This window comes from Furipterus horrens, unplaced genomic scaffold (assembly GCF_987537825.1).
Source record: "Furipterus horrens unplaced genomic scaffold, mFurHor1.1.pri manual_scaffold_2, whole genome shotgun sequence".
Classification (NCBI taxonomy): Eukaryota; Metazoa; Chordata; class Mammalia; order Chiroptera; family Furipteridae; genus Furipterus; species Furipterus horrens.
In genome coordinates this window covers 191,325,661-191,348,824 of record NW_028327172.1, presented here as the reverse complement: position 1 = coordinate 191,348,824, position 23,164 = coordinate 191,325,661, and the positions used below count along the sequence as shown (strand labels likewise).

Sequence of the window (23,164 nt, the reverse complement as noted above, 5' to 3'; positions counted from 1 at the left end):
TCTGAATCCATCTAGGCCTATGATTTAAGAGATCCAATTATTTTATAAGCAATTATCCCCTTTACACAACAAATACTCTTGTCAAATCAGAATTAAGGGATACTTTCCTCTCCTCTTGAACACAGGTTTTTAACACAAGAATAGGGCAGCCATTTTTGTTCTAAAATATGTTCAAGTGTCCATACACTAGTCTGAAAAGATATTTTTAAATAAATTCTTAAAAAACTGTTTGCTTCCAAAAATAAATACAGTGCAAATCTGTCTGCTGAATCTCCGAAAGCGGCTATAAAAAATGAATAATTTCTATCTCCAAAGAGAATAGCTTGTTCTTTCAGATCACTGAGAAGGAAATTCAAAAACAGGTCTTCTGTCTAGCCAACTAGAACTGCCTGGAACTGAATGGCCCTGGCTTCATGTGACATTCTGAATTCAGGTGCTCTGTGATGGCCTATTCCACCCCCCCCACCCCCCACCCCGTCCCTACCTCCTACATGTCGTTCTCACCATTTACCTAGAACCCAAGGGAATACAGCAGCGTGCTGCTTAACAATGTTTCTTTCAATTGACGACCGACGACGTATACGCCAGTGGTTCCATAACTTTATCATGGAGCTGAAAACTTCCTATCGCCTCCTGACATCGTAGCTGCCTTAATGTCCCAGTGCAACGCATTCCTGGCATGTTTGAGGTGATGCTGGTGTAAACAGACCCATTGTGTTGCCAGTTGTATAAAGTATAACACATACAATTATGACAGCACGTAATACTTGGTAATGATTATGTGACTGGTTTATATATTGACTAGACTAGACTACGGTTTTTATTATTATTTAGAGTGTACTCTTTCTACTTACATACAAAAGTTTGCTATAAAACTGCTGTGTTATGCCGGCAGCAGCCTCATTCACTCAGTGCTTACTTAACTCTCTTGCTGCATCATTTTCTCTTGTGCGTGACGAGATCTTGTGTGCTTTTGTACAGTGCCATGCTGTACAGGCTCGTGGCGTGGGAGCAATAGGCTATGCCATACAGTCTAGGTGTGTAGTGGGCACCATCCAGGTGTGTGCAAGCGTACTCTATGAGGTTTGCACAACAATGAAATCGCCTAAGGACACATCTCAGAACTCTCCCTGTCTTTAAGAGGTGCATGACTGTACATTTTTTAAAGGCCCCTTTAAAACTTAAAAAAGAAAAACCCCACCGTTGCTTTCTGTTAGGGAGGGTATGAGAAGTAAGTGTAGAAATCTAAACTGTTCCCAAAGAGCAGTGAGACATTTAGAATGGCAATGGAAACTATGGCAAAGCCACATAATCTGGGCCAGGTGGATAGGAAAAATAAATAAGCTAATACATGTCAAAGCACTTGGAATTACCACTATTACTATTATCATCACAGTGTTGCCTATTCATACAATACTAAAAATATTACAAATAGTATCTAAACAAATAGGACCATATTTAATCAGGCAAATAAATCTAAGCGTTCCATGATACATAATGATACCAATTCATAAAACCTCTTCATAGTGGGTAAATGAGAAAATATCTTCAACTGGACAGAATTACTTCAACTCAAGTCAGTGAGAAATAAAGCTATTGATTCCATGTAATAAAACAGCAGTAATTATATAAACCCGTATGAGATCTTACCTGTCTAATTTTCAGGTTTGTTTCACCATCTAAGTTGGATGTTTCGATGTAGCACATGGCCTGGGGCTCACTATTGTTTAAAATCAAAAAGCAAAAAGATTTAATGGGGGAAGAAACGCATAATAATAACTTATTTAATGCTCAGATTCACTGAAGCCTTTTATTCTAAACAAAGCTTTCGTTGCCTAGTTTCTGGACAGCGTTCATTCCAACTGCAAAATGCAGTGAGGCAGAACCCATGCATGACAATTCACGGATCAGCTTTTCAGCCAGAAGGACCTAAAAGTAATTTCCTGGCAATAACCAGTGTAGATCTTCAGGATAAAGTAAATAATTAAATTTGTCACATTATACTTAAATTGTTCATCCATATAGACACAACACAGACTGTATGTGCAATGCAAAGCTGTTTTGTGTCCAGATTTATCTGTAGTTCAAAAATATCAAGTGAGATTTCATGCTCATAGCCACATGTAAATTGGTTAAGGAAAGTGGTTGATTAGAAAATTCCAGATTGCTGCTTCTAAAAACTGGCTTTTACTACCCTTTTAGAAAAGATGAATAGGATCACTGGAGCCAAAATATTTAAAATTTAAGGCTACTTTTAAAAACTGTATGAATAGATTTTGCAGTGAAAGTAGGTATACACTTTTTTTCCCCTAGCTTTTTTGCTCTTATTCTAGTTCTTTCTAAAAATTATTTTATTATTTTTTCATTTTTTTAAAGATTTTTAAAATTTATTTTTAGAGGGAGGGGAAGGGAAGGAGAAAGAGAGGGAGAGAAACATCAATGTATGGTTGCCTCTCACATGTCCCCAAATGCGGATGGGACCTGCCCTGCAACCCAGGCCCTGACTGGGAATCAAACTGGTAACCCTTTGGTTCGCAGGCTGGTGCTCATCCCACTGAGCCACACCAGCCAGGGCCTATTCTAGTTCTTAAAGTTGTTTTCAGAGACTTTAGTGACAGCAAAAGCTAACACTAAAACCAGCCAACTTGGCCATATTGCTTTTTGGCCTGAACCTAGAAGATCCACTTTATGGATCCCCTGCAGAGTTGTTTTAGTTAAGTTTCTTGTGCAGTGGCTGGGGGAAGGGTTCCATGTTTTCTAGTTTTTTGCTCAGGTGTCATGCCCTGACCCATCTATAACCTGCCCCTTCTTATGCAAACTTTACATGTGTAACAATGATAGGCGAGTTTGCAGTCCAACTGTATAAGCTGATCCTCAAATATAAGGAAAAGTATTCTGAAGTTCAATCAATCTTGTTAGCACTCTGTTATGTGGTAATTAGCTAACATCACATAAGTAACTATGAGTGTAATCTCTGATCAGCACATGTATTCAAAGTTGGGAAGAAAGAAATTTGTAAGTTAAAAACACCTGGAATTTTCTAATCAACTTCTATTTTGTATATGAGCAAAAGAGACTACTCTGAGTTTCAGAAATGGGCATGTAGCTTAGTTTTGTGCCCTGAAGATCTGTGAAAATTATTAAACCACATGGTTATAAACTATTTTACAGTCATTTTAAAGTAACTTTGCATGTTGTTCAATTTACTCTTATGGGTTTTTAAAAAAAAAAATCCCATAAAAGCTGATAGTTTTTCCCAACTGGAGGTTTCCAATATTTATATTTTACTCTATCAATTATTCAAAGTTTTATTTTTTATTACTGTCACAACAGTAATGTGGCTCTGGCAATTGCTCCCAATTTGTAATTTACTTATGTATATATATGAAACATAAATGGTTCATGACTTAATAAGGCACATCTTCTGATAACAGAGAAGTACGATGACAAACAAAAGCTAAATGAACAATGCCGATTCTACATTTTGGCAGTAAAATGTATTGAGTGCTACTTTACATATCCAAGGCCATTCTCATGTTAAAATGAGAATAACATTCTAATTCTATTTATGCATTTTTTTTCATAAAGCAACTTTTTAGGACTTTAAGTGGCTAGAAAATTAGACAGTTAAATGGCTGATTTCTACTTGAAATGGGGCAAATAAAATATGCATCCAAATTCAGAACACACTTAATCCCTTAAGGCAGCTGTTACTGAAGCGGTTCTTAACAGTGCTATGAAAAGGCAGCAAGATGTCTCAGATAAGGAATCATGCTAGATAATAAATATTTCAGCAAATTACAATGACATCCAAAACACAAATTACAGTCAGAGAAGCAAAGCGGGCTTTTTGATTAGTAAGTGGAAAATGAAACAAGATGCATATCACAATCCAGACACTAGCAGACAGCTGAAATTGACCACAGAAACGTGCACTCTGTCACTAGTTACAAGTGGGATAAAAATTGATCCCAAAGCATGCGGTACAAAATGTACAACATAGAGGTTTGTGCAGGGGGTCCTCCATAAACCCTATCCAAGCCCAAATTACAGGCACGATTGCTAAAGGGATTCTCTAGAACTTAAGAGAAAATTTCAAATAAAAGAATAAGACAAATGTTTTAAAATCTTAAACATTTCTCAATAGCTTTTTTTCATGTAAAGCTTACCATTGTTCAAAATAATATTCTGGAAAGGTATTAAGTTAAGCCTTGGTTATTTAGGCATGTGGTTAAGTATGATATATATTAACGATGCACAGGAAATTAAAATCTACCTTTATTGGCATGCCTTATGGACTCCTGTTGATAGCAATAGGAGCTGAATCTGCCTGCTTGAGGGATGAATATCATCCCACATTGCTTTTGTAAGAGGCCTTTAAAACAGCTGTGAGATGTCCGTTATCAAGAAGTATAAGAAAGTTTGTGTTTTAAAGGAAGAGACACAGAGATCAACCATCTTTTGGTGTAACTGTTCTCTGGTGGAGGGTGAGGATCCACATACACACATCCTGTACGGCTTAGTGTCTAACCTTGAGGACAGGCTGATGAGATCTGCTGGGAGATGTTCCCCATTGGTCACTTTCACTATTTCCCCTACTGCCACCTACAGGTCCCAGTTTAAAATAATTAAAATGGAAAAAAAAATGAATAACAGAGAAGGAAAAAAACAAACAAATGGACAAAGGAGACAGAAAGTTTGAAATTATTATAGAAAACAATACATGTTAATAAAAATGTCTAATGCCAATTTTTTCAAAATGTATTTGATCAGGTCTAAAGGCACAAGAAAACATGGAATACTTAAGGATTGCTTATTTGCTTTTAAGCTCACTCAGTTTTCAATTTTTAATGTAAAAATTTTTGATTGAAATGTTTAGTCACAGTACATCATATCATATTAAATAAAAAGTTATTTTTATAAAGAGCTGCTCTATCTGTAAGGTTTTCCTTTCCCTAATTCCTCACTTTCATGTCATCTTTGTCCACTCCTAGCCTAGAAGAAGAGAAATGATTATGGAAATCACTTTTTAGAAAACCGCTTTTGAAAGACAAAGTCTACTATACTAACGCTTCCTTCACATATACACTAAACAAAAACTTGACTTAAAATTTTCTGATTCCAAAAGTTTAATTGCAGAAATACGAATTTTATTGCAAAGCTGCAAAGACATGGATTTTAGAAAGTTAGAAGACATAATTGCAGCCTTTTGAGCTGTTTAATAATTAATGAAGTCTAGGTAATGCATTACTTTTGGAGCGTGATCTTTTGAATCTGGGAGAAATTTTTCAAAAGTATAAATTAGACATGCCAAGAACCTGTTTGGATTTGAATTAATAGTTATTTTACTCTATTTTATACTTTCTAAACTCATGTATTTATTTGTTATATCATAAAATTACAGTTTCATTTTAAATTGAAAATCAGTGAAATACAGCAACTTTCAACCATGTTCATGCTTTAATTTCAAACTACCTCAAGAAAGATATACTATTAGTAATCAATAATTTAAAAACATTCAGGAATCAAATATTATAAGCTGTTTATTGCTACTGCTAAATTTTGGTCACTACAGGTGAAAATCACCATGTACTTATTTTGATAGCAAATGCTATGGTATAATGAAGATATTAGATTAGGAGTAAATATTCCAACCTTGACCTAGTCATTAAAGTTAAGTGGCTAAAAATAAGACTTAAAGTCAAAATTCCTCTTTCTGTTAAATTGTGACAAAACTCCACCTATTTCTTAAGTCTAATGTAGGTTCAAAAGAGCCAAATAATGAAAAAAACCCTTTGGAAAAAAAGAAAAAACTGAAAGGTAGTATTTTGCCACTTGGACAGAATATTTTTCTAACTACATAAGCTTTTACACTTTATTTTGAATCCTAATAAATTACAAAAAGCAAGGAATCTGGTAATCTTTTTAAAAGTCAAAATCTTTGGGGAAAGTTAATCACTGTGGATGCTATATTAAGATACAGAAACTATTCTGATTTACCAATATTGATAGCCATCAGTGAATATTTTTAGTGTTTAGAAAATAAATCCTGTAAAAATGCTCTTAAGTTTAAGAAATACAAACACAGAGCTTTATGGAAGTTTCTGGGATTGGACAGATGCAGATGAAAAGTATTTTGACAACGTTTACCTTAGAACTAAGTATAAATTTAGAGGTATAGTCAGTTATCTTAATATTTTTGAATATATAACATTTAAATATTGTAATTAATAGTTCAGCATATATACTTATAAGATAATGTCTCTCTATGTTTAATCAGGAAAACAGCAATATTTCCTTAAATTGCTGAAATGTTTTACTATCATTTTGAACTTAATTATATAAACACGACATTCTGATGGCCAGTCATCTATTACATTTCTCAAACTTTTACTTAGCACATTGGTCTGTTGGTTAGATATGCTTAAAACTTAATAAAATAGTATTAATTTACACAAAAAGGAGAATTGAAGAATATGAGCATTTGATCAAGTAATCCATTTTCCTCAGTTTAGAAGATATGAAATCAAGGCCTGAGAGATTAAGTAGGTTGTTCAAAATCACTAAGCCAAGATAAGAAACCTGGTTTCCTGCTTCCTAAGCAGAGCTTTCTATAATACCTGATACAAGGACGATAAACTCACTGTGAAACTCATGTTTGCACCGCCCTATGTGGACCACTGCCTTTACTTCAGCTTTAGAAACCTACCCTGATAAAACCATAAGCAAAGGAAACTCTAAACAGAAAGGTTGAATTAAAAACCTCATAATTTCAATTTTTAAGAAAATAAAATCTCTAAATAAATAGCATAAAGAGCTCTCAACTAAAATATGTAAATATAACTACCTATGGTTACCTTCAACAACTATATAGACTTATTTTTATAAATATCTGGGTAACTCTTACTTGCTCATTTAAATGTCACTAATTTGTCATTTCCAATCACTTTTAATAATGACCTGATTAAACAGATTTTGAAAAAAGGGCAATGTCCATATTTATATGTGATTTTACAAATAAAACTGTCCAAGGAAATGATGATAAACAACCTCTAAAATATTAAAAACATTTTTCTTATTTTATGTTAAGACTGATTTTATAGTTTTTAAACCTAAAACCATTTGGAAGTCACATTCTTTAAATGGTAACAGTGCTGTATGTTCTGAATACTAATTTAAAACTATCTTAAATATGAGTTAAACAAAAATTATCTAATTCAGTAACAGAAAGAACTTTAAAAAAAGAGCAAATACTTTAATTTTTTTTCTTGGAAGAGTATGACATTTCAAAAGATATAATGACAAAAATGAAATCATTCATTTTCTTGTACCAATGTACCACAAAGATCAAAAAACTTTAAAGGGATATACAAATGCATCATAAAGGAATTTATCCCAAACAAGGATTGCAGATAAGATCCGCAGAACCCATTCCATGTATTATATAAAATAAATGACAGGAAATCATTCAAAAATTAGTGGTCCATAGAAAAGGACCTGGACAGATCCAGAGTAGACTCTTAACTGCAATCATAACTTTGAATTATAGAGTATAGTGCCTATCACTTATTTTATATGATAAACATGAAAAAGTCCTTTAATTCAATCAGTTTTTTTAATGTTTAATTCAAAATCAATAGAGAGGCTTAAAAGTCTTCGTTTATTCCTTATTTCCTTGGAGAAATCACAAGGTCAATGCAGGGTAGAGAAACCATCCTCTACACTGTTTGAGCATCAGTAGGTATCTCTACCTTGATGAGAGAAGTACAGTGTCAGCAGGTATATACTCTTTGCCTTTTATTATAACTATATCGCCAACATTTACCTGAAAGAAAACTGGGAATTGGTTAATGAACTGCAATGAAAGACATGTACAAATATACAACCCACTGTATTTAAATATAGAAAACAGTAAAAATGGTTATTAGTTAACAAGAACCACTTATCTTCAAAATGGCATAAAATTATCTAGCAGTGAGGCCAAGGATGGCACTTTCCTTTAAAAAATGAATGCTATATCTTTATCAGCTATACGGCATCTGAGTAAAATAAAGTCTGTCAATTTTGTCCATTTAATTGACATCGCAACTTCTCATATTCTCTCCCTATGACATAAAAATAAAAAAGAGGAATTTACCAAATGAAATCTTTACCCTGTTTAAGGAAATATCAATACAACTGGAAAAACCAACATATATAGGAAATATCTAATCATTATTCTTTATGATGACCTTATGAAATAGGTATTAGTTATAATTCATAATTTAGAGAGGAAGAAAATGGGTCTTAGGGTCTACGCAATTTGCCCAAGATCAGAGCAAAGAGCTTAGACTCAAACTCACCTCTCACTGCCTGCAAAGCCTGATTTTGCATAAGTAGAACAAACAGATCACTGTATTTTAAATAAAAAAAACAAGCAAACAAAAAACACTTAGCTTAACCTCTTTCTCATTTTACTACCTGTCAGTGTTTCTGTGTGCCTGAACTAAGTCAGAAACTGTTAGAAGTGATTTAAGTGATAGGGTAGGCAAACAATACAACTTCAACTTGGTTAGCGGATGGCCACTTCCTTATAACATCAAAGTTGCCCTCTCTTAGGAGCCAAATGAACCTAAAAATAAGTTTCAATTCTTAATCAAGAGAAGAAGAGCCTTTTTTGGTTATAGACCCTTATTTTTGGTTAAAGCCTTTTTGTTATTTCCCCTCTCTACTTTTCCTTGAACCCTGAAGTAACACTTTAGTACAGAGGAGAGGATGGTATCCTATATATGGTAATCACAATAAGAAATTACTGCTGGGATGGCCCACTATGGCTACTTCATTCACTGGGGGAGGGGCAGGTTAGGAAGGCTGGAGGGGGCCTTCTGACCTGTAGTAGGTATGCTGGGTATCCAGCTAGGAAGCTCTATCCTTGACTCAAAAGAGATGCGTTACAGCTGAAATGTGGATTATCTGAAATTGACAAGTTGCCAGGGACCTTGGAATCCCAACACTCCCTCTCCCAAAAGGGCAAACTGGGATGATTAAAAAAACAGCAACGGATGTAAACTGGTCGATAAAGTAATGTGTGGTGATAACACTCCGATAACACCCACTGAAAGCAAGATGAAGAAATGTAAGGCTCTGTGCTGTGGCACTTAAGATAGAATGCTACCCAGGGTACCATTTACTTGTTCTTGAATCACTCTGTGTGTGTTAATGTTTACTCCCTAGCTGGACTATATGCTTCATAAAATCAGGATCATAGTTATCTATATTACAGTGTTAGAGTCTAACAGACTTTGGAAAATTTCTTATTGATTGCACTGCTTTCCAACACCTTTATTCACCATAAGACAAAGAAAGGCTTGTGGTTATTAAATTGAAGACTAAAATAAAATATTAGCACTGTATATGGTATAATGCGGTTACCTCAGTAGCCTGGAAAAACCAAGGGCTCACTAAGTAAGTGCTAAGGTAGTTCTCCCAGGAAAGCAGAGAACTTACTTCCTCCTTGTGATGCCTGTTTTAGATCACTTTCTCAAACACACGCAAGCACCTCTTCTTTTTTGGGGGTTCTAAGCTCCCTAAGGTGGCCTTCCCACTTCCAGCCTGGTGTGCGAATAACAGCAATAGACAGAGTAGGAAGTCAGGATGGCAAAAATTGTTTGACTACATGTTCTAATTGGAGGACTATCATGACAAAGTAGTTTTAGTCCCCAAAGTACTGCAGTTATAGAAATATTTAGGGCTTTAGGTCACTCCTTTGAGCCTTTTCAAGTTGTTGACAATTCAGGATTATGTAAAAGAGTAACCTTATCAAATCATCGTAGATTGATTTAAAATATGTCTTTGTTCAGTTGTAGGCTTCAGCATATTTTCTTTTTTACTAGGGAATTTTTGGAGCTGTACATTCTTAATCCAAAGAAATGCATTTCATGGTGGAAACTTTAGGCATTAAAGCAGCTTTATAGTGACTTTTACACTTGCATACAGCTGACCACTCCATGCTTCTGTACAAAGCCAGAAGAATGTGTTGACTCTAAGATTCTTCACCTAAATTTTCTACCTTCGACTATCTCAAAAACTTGTGAAGAGTCTCAGCTGAAGACTGGTCTCTGAAGAACTGATCTTTGTGATAGGACAAGAAGACAGCTCTTTATATTTCAAAAGTGGAGATGCAATGCCTTGCATAGGGCTTTGTAATTGCAATATATTTTTTAAAAACTCAGACACTGGCTACTTAAAACTTGGAGAAAAGGCTTCAGGGCACTAATTGGAGAGGTGACTGGTAATGTCTGAGAGCTGAAGTCTGCCCAGTGAATGACTGGATGAATGCTATACAAATTTGTAGGTCCCTTGAGAACCATTAAAAAGCAACCACAATAGCCACAAATTTATTATATTACCTTGGCATGTGAATCTAACTTTTGGTTTTTGGTTTATTGATTTTATATTTTAATTGCACAACATATTACATAAGCTAAAGGAAAGACTTGCCCCACAGTCTGGCTGACCTAAGAAGCAAGCCTGCTTTCATGCCTGTCCATTCAGTGTTAGTTATTTTTACACGGTCTGCACCTTAGTGTGCACAGCTCTGTTCTTTTCAGCTGTGATTATATTTGATGACACAGGAACCCTCATATAGCTTGCTTGCTGCTGTTAGCTCACTGCCTGGCACATATACTTGATAAATATTTGTTGAATGAATGGTATAAACTTTTTCTGCATTGGCATAGTATCTGAAATAATAGCTTTTACTTGTCACAAAATATACCAGAGTGTAGGAGGTCAAAATTGGTTTATAAAACTCCCTATTGTATATCCACATATTCTATTTTTTCACTATTATAAATAATGCTACAATAAATATTTTTGCAAATACAAAGGTTTTATCCTACTTTGTGATTATTTTCCTGGGACAAATTCCCAGGATTTTTTTTTAATGATTCTCAATACGAAGAGCCAAACTGCTAATCCACAATGACATGTGAATGAAATACTTCATAAAATTAAAAATTATGAAGTACAAAGGAGTTTCTTTTTATTTTCTGAATAGATAGCAATTGGGACTTCAATATTGTTTAAATTTACAACTTTTCTTATTAAGTTGAATATTATACTGAGTATGGTTGTTTATTATAATACTTCTTGCTTATTACCAATTTTTATTTCCTATTTATATAATAATGATTTTAATCTTTGTCATATTTGGTGCAAATATTTTCCATATTTCACTTTATTTGTGGTAGTCTTGTTGTATGTTAGTTTTAAATTATGTATAATCAAATCCCATAGATCTTGAGATCTTGCTCTTCTTCAAATATTTAAGGTCTTTACTTTGTATGTTTTTCAAAAACAATGTTTTAACCTTATCTCTTTTAGCCAGATGGAATTTATTTTGGCATAGGCTGTGATTTAGATATAAACTGTATTATTTCTTGAAACTGCTAATCTGTGATCTCAAATAGTTTATTACATAATCCTTTTACTGATGATTTTGCCTCCTTTATCATATACTAAGTGGCCATTATTTCAGGGCATTCTGTTTTCTTCTATCACACTCTGTTCTGCTCTATCTTACTCTAGTCATTAATATCTATTTTTGCAACAGATCTACATTATTTTAGTAACTTTTGCTTTCCATTTTATAGTTAGTCCTTCTACACTGTTCTTCATTTTTCCAAAATATTTTTCTATGTTCTCAACCGTTTATTTTTGAAATTAAGATGAAAAATGTTGTCAGCTCTTAAGGAACTAAACAATTTCACTGGGACTATATTAAATCAATATTTTGAAACAATTGCTATTTTTAGTTTTTTAGGAATATGCCATATTTGTATATTTATGTGAATCTTTAATACCTAAAATTTTGATTTTTTCTTACCATGGTTATATACATATTTTAAGTTTAACTGTAAGTATCTCACATGCCATTGGGAATGCATTCTTTTTTTCACCACATTTTCTGAACTTGATATTGTCAACAAAAGAATGCTGTTAGTTTGTGAATTCTCATCTTGAATTCATCATTGAACCAACTTTTATTAATTCTAGTTAATTAAGTATCTAATTCTAATCACTAAGAAACATCAGCTCATGTTGGATTACTTTTGGCAACGCTCTAAGTTCTCTCTCCCCTCTATATCTCAAAGGGGGATGCAGGCAGCGTGGCACAGACCTCCAAGAGGGCTGAAAATGCTATCATTATAGGTACTTTGCGGCTGGTCATTCCATTTTGTGTCTGTTAAAAATATTGAAAGAGTAAGAGTTACAATAAGCCCGGTAGCTTAGTACAATCTAGAAATAATGACTGCTTTATTAGGAAAATAAGGCTTTTGAAGAGGTTAATGTTAAGACTGAAGTAGCAGACGGTTATCTACCACTTCTTTTCTGAATAAGCACTCTAAGTGAGACGGTAAGAAACTGACCTCAATTTGTTAAGATATGCATTTATGTTAACTGCACTGACAACCCAAGTGAAGGAAATACATTTATAATGAAATTCAATTTATCATACTTGATTGTATCCTGTCTTCTCTCTAAAATGTTTATATCCACAAATGTTTATATGCCAGACAACAGCATAAAGGAAATAAGAAAAGCACAATCAAGGTATTTTCCTCTTTGTTACTTTTATGTTAGACCAAAGTGAGAGAGTGATGAGTTTTCAAATACAGTGGTACTTCGGTACTCATCGTTAATGTGTTCTGGAACTCGTCATGAGTGCTGAAACTGATGAGCACTAAGTGAGAAAGCATTTTCTCTTGCAGGGCCGTGTCATGACTCATACAAGTTCTAGAAAGGGTGATGAGTTCCAAGCAAGCAAGGAGCACTGAAACATTTTTTTCTCATCAAAATGTGACGAGTACAGGGTTTGACAAGGTCTGAAGCCAACGAGTACCGAGGTATGACTGTATCTAGAAAAGGAGATGTCAATCTCTATTCTAGCCACTGATTTAAGGTAACAAAAAAATGCAATTAATCAAGAGGGAATTCTCTTCTCGGCAGAGACAAGAGGTAACTATGAACATCACAAGGTAGAATCAAGGGCCTGGCCTTGAACCTGCTGGGTACCACTGAAGTACCAATCAACTGACTGTGCGTTACATCTCGGCTACTCTTGGGAAACAAGTCCCCTGCGGAGAGTGGCCTCACCCCCACCCCCCCAAAGCCTTTTACCAAGTTACAAAGGTTATTATTCATTTGTGGAGGTTAGAGGTTGAATTTTCTTCCAGAACTAAGGGAGAACTAACAACAATTGCTTACCTTTTAAAATTGAGGTCAGAAAAGCATATGAATACTTTGACAACACTTGTTCAATAATGTCTTAACTCACTAACCATCATCTTAAAGGTCTTGTGAGCAAATTAACTTCTTGATATTATGGAATTGATTTCCAGACCATTAAAAGATTTTATTTTATTAAGACCTTTATTTTTTTTCTTAAAGAATTAACAGTATTGTGACTAGTCACAATATATGAATTTGAAGTAAAATATACAAATGTGAAATATCAGATTTCTAATTTTTACTTTTACTTGGACAGTATAGATGATTAAAGCAAAAATTACAACACAAAACAGTTCATGGTTAAATGAAAGCTGTGAAAAGAGTACTCAAAATATACCATAAAAGAAACAAAGAGTTCTAAATATTACTTTTCAAGAAAATAGTTTTACTAGCATTTGGCAGAAATATTAAATGAAAGTAACTGAAGACACCATGTATGCTTGCAATATTAATTATTTAATAGCCTTCATATCAGTGGAATTTTGACATTTGTTTATATTATAAAAACTACATCTACTAGAGTAAGCCTCTATATGCATTTTTTCCCCTGCAACAAAATAAAAATCAATGCCTACCTTTTCCCAGTGCACAATTTCCCAAGCACCATTTCTCAACACTGGAAAGAAAAAATGTCACATTTTAAAGAACATTTTTAATACTTATCAAAAAAACCTATTTCTGATGAAATGATCATTTAAAATAAATGTTAATAGCTTCAAATAAATTAACCAGTAACAGTTTGTACAGGTTTAAAATTATGACAGCAAGGAAATGCAGAATTATATAAAGAATTGGAAACAACCAATGTACATTTTAGATCCCACAATAACACACTACTAACAGGGGTAGCTGAGGGCTTTCTTCAGCATCTGGAGGAATTACAGTGCTTGGCTGGAGGAGAAAGCCACAAAAATGATGTGGAAAAGGGCGTGACAAGCTTAAAGATATGTCAGAAGCCATAACAGCAGCAATATATATTTTTAAAAAAGCACAGAAGGAATAAAGTTCTACTTGGTTAGTAAACATTTAACACAAACCAACAGATAAAGAACCTGCACCTTAGGTTTAAAACAATGCAAAAGAGCAAAAGTTTCCACATTTGGTTTACTGAGAAGAAATGAAAGAAGAGACTACTATTAAATTATGATAGAGGGGTTGCTATTTCTTATTGTTTCATTACCGCTTTGCAAAAGTGATGTTATTTAGTACAGTTTTCTCCCTACTAGGTACCTGTGGAATAATAATGAATACACCTACAGACTAAAAGATTAAAAAGCAAACAAACAAACAAAAAAAAAAAAAAAGGAAAGAAAATAATGTGAAATAGATAGCTTAGCACTTAGTACTTGAAAAACAGGATATCAAGTTCGGTTAATGAAAATATTTTGATAGCAAATTCCATGAGGGAAAACTAATATTTGCTTTAACACTATATTTCCTGGAAACAACACAGTACCAGACACACAATAGTTACGCATAAAATATTTGCAGAATGAATAATTTAGAGGTACAAAAACATTATATTCAGTTTCTTTTGAAGAAACTGAAGTAAGTCACAATAATACTCCTCTCAATTTTAAATAGCAAATCTAACATTCATTACAAACTAAGACTTGAAACCAGTATTGCAATATAAATTATTTTAATCTAAATATGATCTTCTCATGTCCTAAAATTCCATGAACACCGGGGCTATGTGTTATCATTTCCTTCTCTTCAGTATCTCAAAGCACTCTTGATACATAGGACACTAAAATGCTTGTTAAAACAAGTGCATTTTGGTGAATCAATTAAGTAAAATTATTAATTGCAAGTTGAAGAGCTAAAATAAAACTATTTTCAGTACGATAACTAACTATTGAACATGCTCAAATCCCAATTTTTATGGTATTCCTATTTAAGTTCTTTGCATTTCCATATAAATTTTAGAATCAAATTATGAATTCTTAAAAAAATAAATCTAGGATTTTGATTTGGGGATCAAGTCTTTTAATTCATGGATAAGCTGCATCTCTGATTTTCTGTAAGCCTTCATTAATTTCTCTCAGATATGTTTTTATAGTTTTCAGTTTATGGATCTTGAATTAGATTTATTTATCAATATTTGATATTTCTTTCTTATACTGTAAACAATATTTTTTGTTCTATTTTTCAATTGGTCACCGGTGGTATATAGGAATGTATTAAACTTTTGCACAATGACCTTGTCATCCCATACTTTGTTAAATTCACTTATTAGTTCGGGTGGTATTTCTTTCTTATTATTTTGCTATTCTTTTTGTAGCAATACTTTCTAAACAACTTAATTTCTATTTATTAATAACACTGTAATATGATTTTAATGGTTTTATTATGCTCTTATGCCTGTCCACTGTTCATCTTTATTTTAAAACTCTTTTGCTATTATTGTTGAAAGAAAAAAAACTTTTGAAAATTGAGAATTTTTGCTAAAAACATGTTCTGTTGATTTTATGACCTAATCACCTATAATTGTGCCCAATTTTTCTTTTTTTTTTGATCTTCACTGTCATCAACACCAGCATCCCTATTTTAAGCAACCATCATCTCCTGACTGGAGGTCTGCATTAGCCACACCACTGGGTTCCTGCATTCACTCTTAATCTCTTTCAAATTTCATTTCCACTGTAATGACTATATATAAGGATTTTCCACATGTATAATAATTATTCTTCCCTGGCTGGTTTGGCTCAGTGGATTGAGCGTCGGCCTGCGAGCTAAGTGTCGCTGGTTCGATCTTCCAGTCAGGGCACATCAGAGAAGGAAAACTCTGACTCCAAAAAACCTCCGCTGCCTTGCGGCATACCTCTTCAGGGGAAAGGCTAAGGGAGTAAACCCCGACAGAAAATCCGGAGCCGGAGTCCCTAAGGCGGTTTGACGCTGTAGTCAATACCGGCAACTCCTGCGGCGCACCTGAAGCCAAGCTGTATTGACTCAGTCTTTCCCTTGGACCCTTCAGCTGCGAAGAGAGGGGGGGTCTGCTGCATGGGCAACAGCAGACCCTCCATATCACCCTGCCCAGGCTCTGTAGCTTCAGCTTCACTGGAGAGGACACTCCAGCGTCATCGCAAGATGTCGATTCAACACAGGAGGAGACAGACACCGTGTCACTCCCGAGTCGGACTGCACAGCCATTCTTGGCGGTGCAGATAGACTCTTAAGAAGCTACACCATCGTCTCTCGAGACGGACGGCTGCCGCCGCCGCCGCCGCCGATGAATAATTATGCATTCTTATGTATCCCTGTATGTGTATACACATATCCTTACACATAAACATACATACACAAAGTTAGTTCACCCCTAGCTTAAAACTCCTTGTCAACTGGCTTCGGTAGCTCATAAAATAAGTCCAAGCATCTACAAGGCCTTTGATGAAGCAGCTCCTGCCTACTCTCCATTTCCACCTCCTTCCACTCCCTCTGGCCTCTCCCCACACCCAGGCTCTTTCCTGCTTAAATTTGGTTACACATGTTTCAATGACTGAAACATGCTTTCTTTCCATCCTCACCTGGGTAACGTCTATGTTTTCCAGGTTTCAGCCTTAACATTGCTTTTTCAGGGAAACCCACTTCTTTGTCATTAACCCCAAGTGTAAATGAACTTCCTGTGCTTTTCCTTCAGAGTATTTATCACAGTTTTACTACACATTTAGTCTCCTCCCCGGACTGTGAGATCCGTGGTGATGGGAACCTTCTCTATTCTGGTCACTGCTGTATCCCCAGGGTTACAAAGGTGCCCAATAAAAACTTAACTGGGTGAAAAGATGGATCCACTGGTGTTTTCATGTGTTCAAGACAATATGAAGTCATAGTAATAGTCCCATGGATTTACTAAAAATATAACCCTGCTCCCTAGTAAATTTCATATTAAAAATGACATTTACATGATAAAATTTTTAAAAAATGGCTAACTAGGAATATACTTTGGCAGTTCCTCAAAAAGTTAAGCACAGAACGACTATACAGTCCAGAAATTCCAGTCCTAAGTATTTATCTGAGAGAAATAAAAACATATGTTTACACAAAAAACTTGTACAAACATGTTTATTATAGCATTATTCATAAACCAAAGCATGGAAACAGCCTAACTAATGAATGAATAAACAAAATGTGGTATATCTATACAATGGAATATTATTTAGCCATAAAAGGAACAAAGTGCTGATACATGCTACAACATGAATAAATTTTGGAGTTACACTAACTGAAAGAAACCAGACACAATGGGCCACACATTGTAAGATTCCATTTATATGAACTATCCAGACGACAAACTGAGAGACAGAATGTATATTTGTGGATTTCAGGGACTCATGGAAAGGGGAATGGGGATTGACTGCTTCCACGGATGGGGTTTCTTTTGGGGCTGATGAAAATATGCTGGAATTAGTGGCAATGGGTACATAAGCTTGTGAATACACTAAAAACAACTGTATATTTAAAAATAATAAATCTTGTGAGATGCGATTACAATAAATAACAGCTATGTAAAAAGATGTTGACAACCTATTTAAATATTTGCTAACAATAGACTTAACCATTTTATAACTTACTAAACAATTCCAGGGTGAACAGCCGGAAATGGTTATGTAACTGGACGCACTCACATGAGTGTCCCCCGATGTCAGCTCAGGGCCGCCCCTTTCAGCTCTGTAACCTCAACGAGCCATCCTCGCCACTTCACAGATGTTTGTTAGTTCATGTCTAAAAATACCTCTGAACCACTCTACTGGGTTCCATTTACCAGGACAGAAGGGTCACACAGCCTCTCCCAATTCAGCAGACTATGCTCCACTAAGAAGGGCGAAAACTAGTGGCACTTCCACAAAACCACGGAACACGATCCACTTCTCCGTCTTCCATAGCTGCTCATTTCCCCTCAACCACTCGTCACTTCTTTCTGCACCATCACGCTTCTACTGTCTTCCCCTAACCACGTTTTGGTACCTCCCTCTCTATTAATTAACCTGTGCCAATACCATCTCCCAGGGGATCTCTGCCTCCAGCCCAACTGTACATTCTCCTGCTCGCCTCTTTCCCGCTCTCCACCCAGACTTTTCTTCTCAATTCATCACTGAAGAAATCACTGGGAAATATGGTTTACGGCAAAACATTATGTCTAAAAAACTTGAACTCTATATTCAGTCAACATTTTCTGCCAAACGATTAAAATCAATGCTATGTTTGTAACAAGCCAAAGAGAGATGTATGAAGCAAAAGCTGACATTCTTGCCTGATCTCGTGCCACTGGCTCAAGGTGAGGAATATGAATGAATGGATCCTCACACAATATCTTCCTCTAGACAAACATGTATGTATGCACTCTTTTTTCTTTCCTTTGAAAAATTTATTTCTCTGCAACTTGGTTTTCCACTTACTATACATGCTTTTAGGACAAAGCAAAGAGGCTTAACTAATTCTTGAAAAATTACATGGTGTATCTATTACAATGGGCCAAATATAATAACTGAATGGAGTCACTAGATTACACTCCAGAATGTATTCGCACAGAACTTTAATCAAAGTAGAGGGTGTGGTACAGCAGGAATTAGAAAACCCAGCCAAGCATCAGGAGCCTGGGAAACTTCTAGGCACAGTTCCCCGGGATCACTTCTCATTAAAGTATAACATATTTTTTGAGTCTCCCTTATATGTACAATAAATCTTAATTTTTGGAAACCCAGGAAAAAAACTTCCATGGGGTATTTTATACCCCTTGGTCAATTAGCCAATCTAAAATGTGTAATATGTTAAACCAGGTAAGTCATCAATCTATATACATCCTTAAATTAATTACAGAGGTTGGTCTTAGGTATCTCCAGGGGGAGTTTCAAACCCTATATAGTACATTATAAATCACCGCCTAGCTCAGTCCATCTAGTCCTTATCTCGGCCAAGGCTCAGCATCCAATGTCCAGGCGTCCCAGAGATAAGCAAAGAGCTGTTCCCGTCCAGCTGTAAAACAACTGTGTTTTACATACAGTTATACCATAATGTATTCAACTATCCAGTTCTTGATGGAAATTCAGACTTCAATTCCTACCCCCTCAAACAACACTGAAATACACTGACATGACTGACTGCTTTGGGAGAGGATCCCAAAAGGAACATTGCTGGCTCCGGGGCATTTGTGTGTACTTTTATCAGAAAAAGCCAGGTTATTTTCCTAAGAATCTACAGCAATTCATACACTCACTAGTAATGTATGAAGATCCACTGGCTATAAACCGAGAGAAGCCCAAATTGTTTTCAGTCATTTGGATTTTGTCAATCTGATGGGCATTTGGTGTTTATTCTGATAGTTACAGTAGACTAATCAAAGTGTAAATCACCTCTATGCTCTAACTGAGTTAGACTTCTGCCCAAGCAGAGGAACATTTCTTTGAATGTACTACAGACACCTGCTACTCAACGTCTGGTCCAGGGAACTACCATGACCGCATCACCTGGAGGCTTCTTATTAGGCCTGAGGGAATGTTTCTACCTACTACCCATCCCACCATCTATTTCTGTTGTTCTGGAAATACAAAACTGGAACACAGAAGTAAAGACAGAATCACCTCGCTTGTTCAAACTGGAGGCTAAAGCCATCTTAGGATACAGAACACAACACAGAATTCTGGTGAAGTGAATCAGCTCACCACACCAACAGCTTTCTGTACAAACCAAGGCTTGATTACCGGCCAGAGATAAAAGTGAATCACATAATTCATTGCTGCCTTTACTTCGGCACTGTTTCCTAAACATCCAACTGTAAAACAATTAAAATAAACAGTATCATGTGTATGATGCTGGTGAGCCGAAATAGCAGCCTGGTTATTTTTAATCACTGACCTCCTCTGACCCAGCTCAGACAGGTTTTGAGGAAGCAAGTAATATGCTGGGTCTTTTGCTGAGCGTTTAGCTTTCCTGGGCCAAAAGTATACTGACTTTATACCTCCAGAGTGGAAGACTTCAAGAAGGTGACCCTGGAGGAGATGGTTAGTGATATCTGGTGAAGAAGAGAGAGAAAGCTATGAAAAAAATTATCAGAATGGCATGTCCTATGGTGTTCTTTTTTTAGGATTTTATTTATTTATTTTTTAGAGAGGGGAAGGGAGGGAGAAAGAGAGGGAGAGAGACATCATTGTGTGAGCCCATTCTTTAAATGCAAAACTCCTCCACCTTGCCCTAGTTTCAGTCAAACGCACATGCTAAGGTTCCACACATCTAATTAGTTTGACAGTACGCAAGGGAGAGCTCGAACTCTAAACAAATGCCTCAAATATAACCTGTTTTTACTGTAGCAGGATACTACTTAACAGCTTTGTTGTAATGGGTTTTTCTTTTTGAAATGAAAACATTCTGCTGGAGCTGGCCGGGTAGTCCCTAATCAAAGGCTCTGTAGAAATTAGCCGTCTCTCAGGACTCCATCAACTGTGCCCAGCTAGAGGTGCTCACTTAAAGTCTAGCATGGGCTTCACCACAATCAGAATGCGCCACCACTGGGGCCATTACTGAAAGTCACTGGGCCATCAAGCCACTTCATGAAGTGGGCTACAAGAGACGGATATCCTAAAGAACAATGGGCACTACCCACGTTACAGAAGGGAGAGAAACCACAGAAAAGACAGCATGGTCCGATCCTATCTGGGAGTGAGCATTGGAGGGAAATGTCAGTGCATGAAGAAGAGTGCAGCTGAGACTATGGTTTGGGGCGAAGAAGGGAAACCGGCATCCTTGTATTAAGGCATCAATTCAGTTACCGTGTAGACCCTAACTTCCAAAGATGATTTTAAGGCAAAGACCTCACTGGGGTACAAACTGACCCTGCACAGAATTCTCCTGCATAAACTCACCTATACAGGTCAAGCTAAACAACCATCTGCGTGGAGTCTACTGACACAAAGGACAAAGGGAACTTCCTGAATTCTCTTCTCGTCCATGGTCTACATAGAGGTATTCAGTTAGTTGATACTACTATCAATTCACTTACAGATTCTTTAACCACAATCCTTGCCGTGCGAGGCCCACACAAACTCTAGGGCTGAGTCCCAGCAAGTTGTTTGAGAAACGGTGAGCTGCTGTGATCAGAACACGAGGGTACGCAATCCCGTTTTCTCAAAATGTTCTCTCTCACTCCTGCTCACAGTCATGAATCATTCACCTTTTCCTTGATTTCACTGAGCAATTTCTTGAAAGAAAAATCTCCCTCCACTGCTTCAACCAATCAACCTTTAGTCCACCTTTGGGCTTCAGTTTTCCCAGCTTCACAACTGCTTTCCAGGGTGAAGAACTGGAACTCTGGGGATGAAATGTTACTTCTTAAATGCTGGATTTGGTGTAAGTTACAGTCCTGGTCCTCCTCTCATTCAGCAGCATTTGGTGTTTGACAGGGTTTCCCCTCTTGCGCCACATCCAGTTGGATCTATCTACTGTGTATTTCCCTTTGGTTTTTCATCACCACCACCCTCGTCCCCCCCAACTACCAACCATTAACACTCTTTGTTCAAAAGTACAACTGGGAACTGAGCCACATGCTTGAATAATTGTCTCCAACTTCTTCACCCTGGCTTTCAAATGCCTACAAACTACGACTGTAACTTGGCTTCCCATCCCTGTCCATTGCTCCTTGACAAATATCCTATGCTCTAGTCAAAACAGAATTCTTGCTCTTACAAGAATATATCTCATGCCTTCCCATTTCCTTCTGGATCACCCACTGCTACCACCCCAATAGCTTTGCTCATTGAAATTCCACTTGTCCTTCAAGAACCTCGCAAATAACTTTCTGAGTCCCCACTTCTGTCATACAGTCCTTATTAGTTTCCCTAGCTTGCATTAAATATGAGCGAGCATCTTATCTTTCCTGCCAGGAAGAGGGAAGACTGTTTATTCCCCCCTGCACTGGATTTTACACAAGGTAGATATCAGTAAAGACTTACTTGAGTGAAATAACAAATGTTCTAACTTTGACTCTCAACTGTTTTTATTCTCTCACTTCAACTATGTCCTTAAATTTCCTCAATAGGTTTTGCTCTTCTGTGTGCAACTTTTATTTATAGGGCGAATTAAGAACAATCTAGGGTTATATTTTCCCACAGATAAACACCTTCTCTCCATCCACAGTGACTGTTGAAAATACCTAACCAGTTCAACTTACATAATATCCTTAGATCTTTGTAATAATTTGAAAATATTAATCTTGTAGGTGTCCAAAATTATTAAGGCCATATATGTGCTCAGTTTTTAAGCCCAATTTTTAAGACCATGGAACCAAATACTTTTTCAAGAGCTCTTCACAATTAAGTTGATGCACATGAGGCAGAGCTTAGGGCCAGCATCACTGAATGAATGAGATATGGAGATACCACCAGGGAGACGAAAAGGCAGGACGCTCGTTTTTTCACTGAGCCAGGAAAGTGCTGCTATTTTAAGGCCCTTAGCATAAAACCCTGTTTCCTTTTTGTACAGCCCTGGAATGAACAGGAACAGATGAAGGCAGCCCCGTTAGTAGGTCACTTCAGGCTTCCAGCCTAAAACATATTCGAACCGCAACAACTCTGTGCCTTTTTCACCAAGGACCTGAAAAGTGAAATGGAGTCCCATGGGAGGTAAGCCGCTATGAGCCCAGCAGGGAAGTAGCCTTGTTAGTGGCTATCAGCCACCACCAACTTAATCCCACTTTTGAAAAGGCTGGGAGAGGAAGACGTACGTGGAAATGAGATCCACTATTTTTAGCTATGTGCCTAGTTGAAAAGAATTTCATGCTGCCTTTTTCTCAATTAAATTAAAACAGAGAAAAGTTGCTTTCTTAAATAAAGACAAATTCTGTTGTAATGCCTGCTATCAAAATATGAGAAGGTGTTAAACAATCTAGTTGTAGAAAGGGTGG

At 36.2% G+C, this 23,164-nt stretch overlaps 1 protein-coding gene across 8 annotated transcripts in view; it reads right to left on the bottom strand.

The window, feature by feature from the left end:
- Positions 1–23,164, bottom strand: part of ATP8A1 (ATPase phospholipid transporting 8A1) — a 219,998-nt gene that overhangs the window by 157,013 nt on the left and 39,821 nt on the right. For 4 of the 8 annotated variants that reach the window (XM_090266925.1, XM_090266928.1, XM_090266930.1 and 1 more), the window contains exons 6-8: positions 13,848–13,888; positions 4,532–4,605; positions 1,651–1,720 (exon numbers count right to left, since the gene is read on the bottom strand). In XM_090266925.1, the coding sequence (XP_090123051.1) occupies positions 1,651–1,720; positions 4,532–4,605; positions 13,848–13,888 (185 nt within the window). Of the gene's footprint in view, positions 1–1,650; positions 1,721–4,531; positions 4,606–7,751; positions 7,826–13,847; positions 13,889–23,164 lie in introns of all 8 variants that reach the window. The other 4 variants (XM_090266926.1, XM_090266927.1, XM_090266932.1 and 1 more) reach the window with 2 other exon arrangements.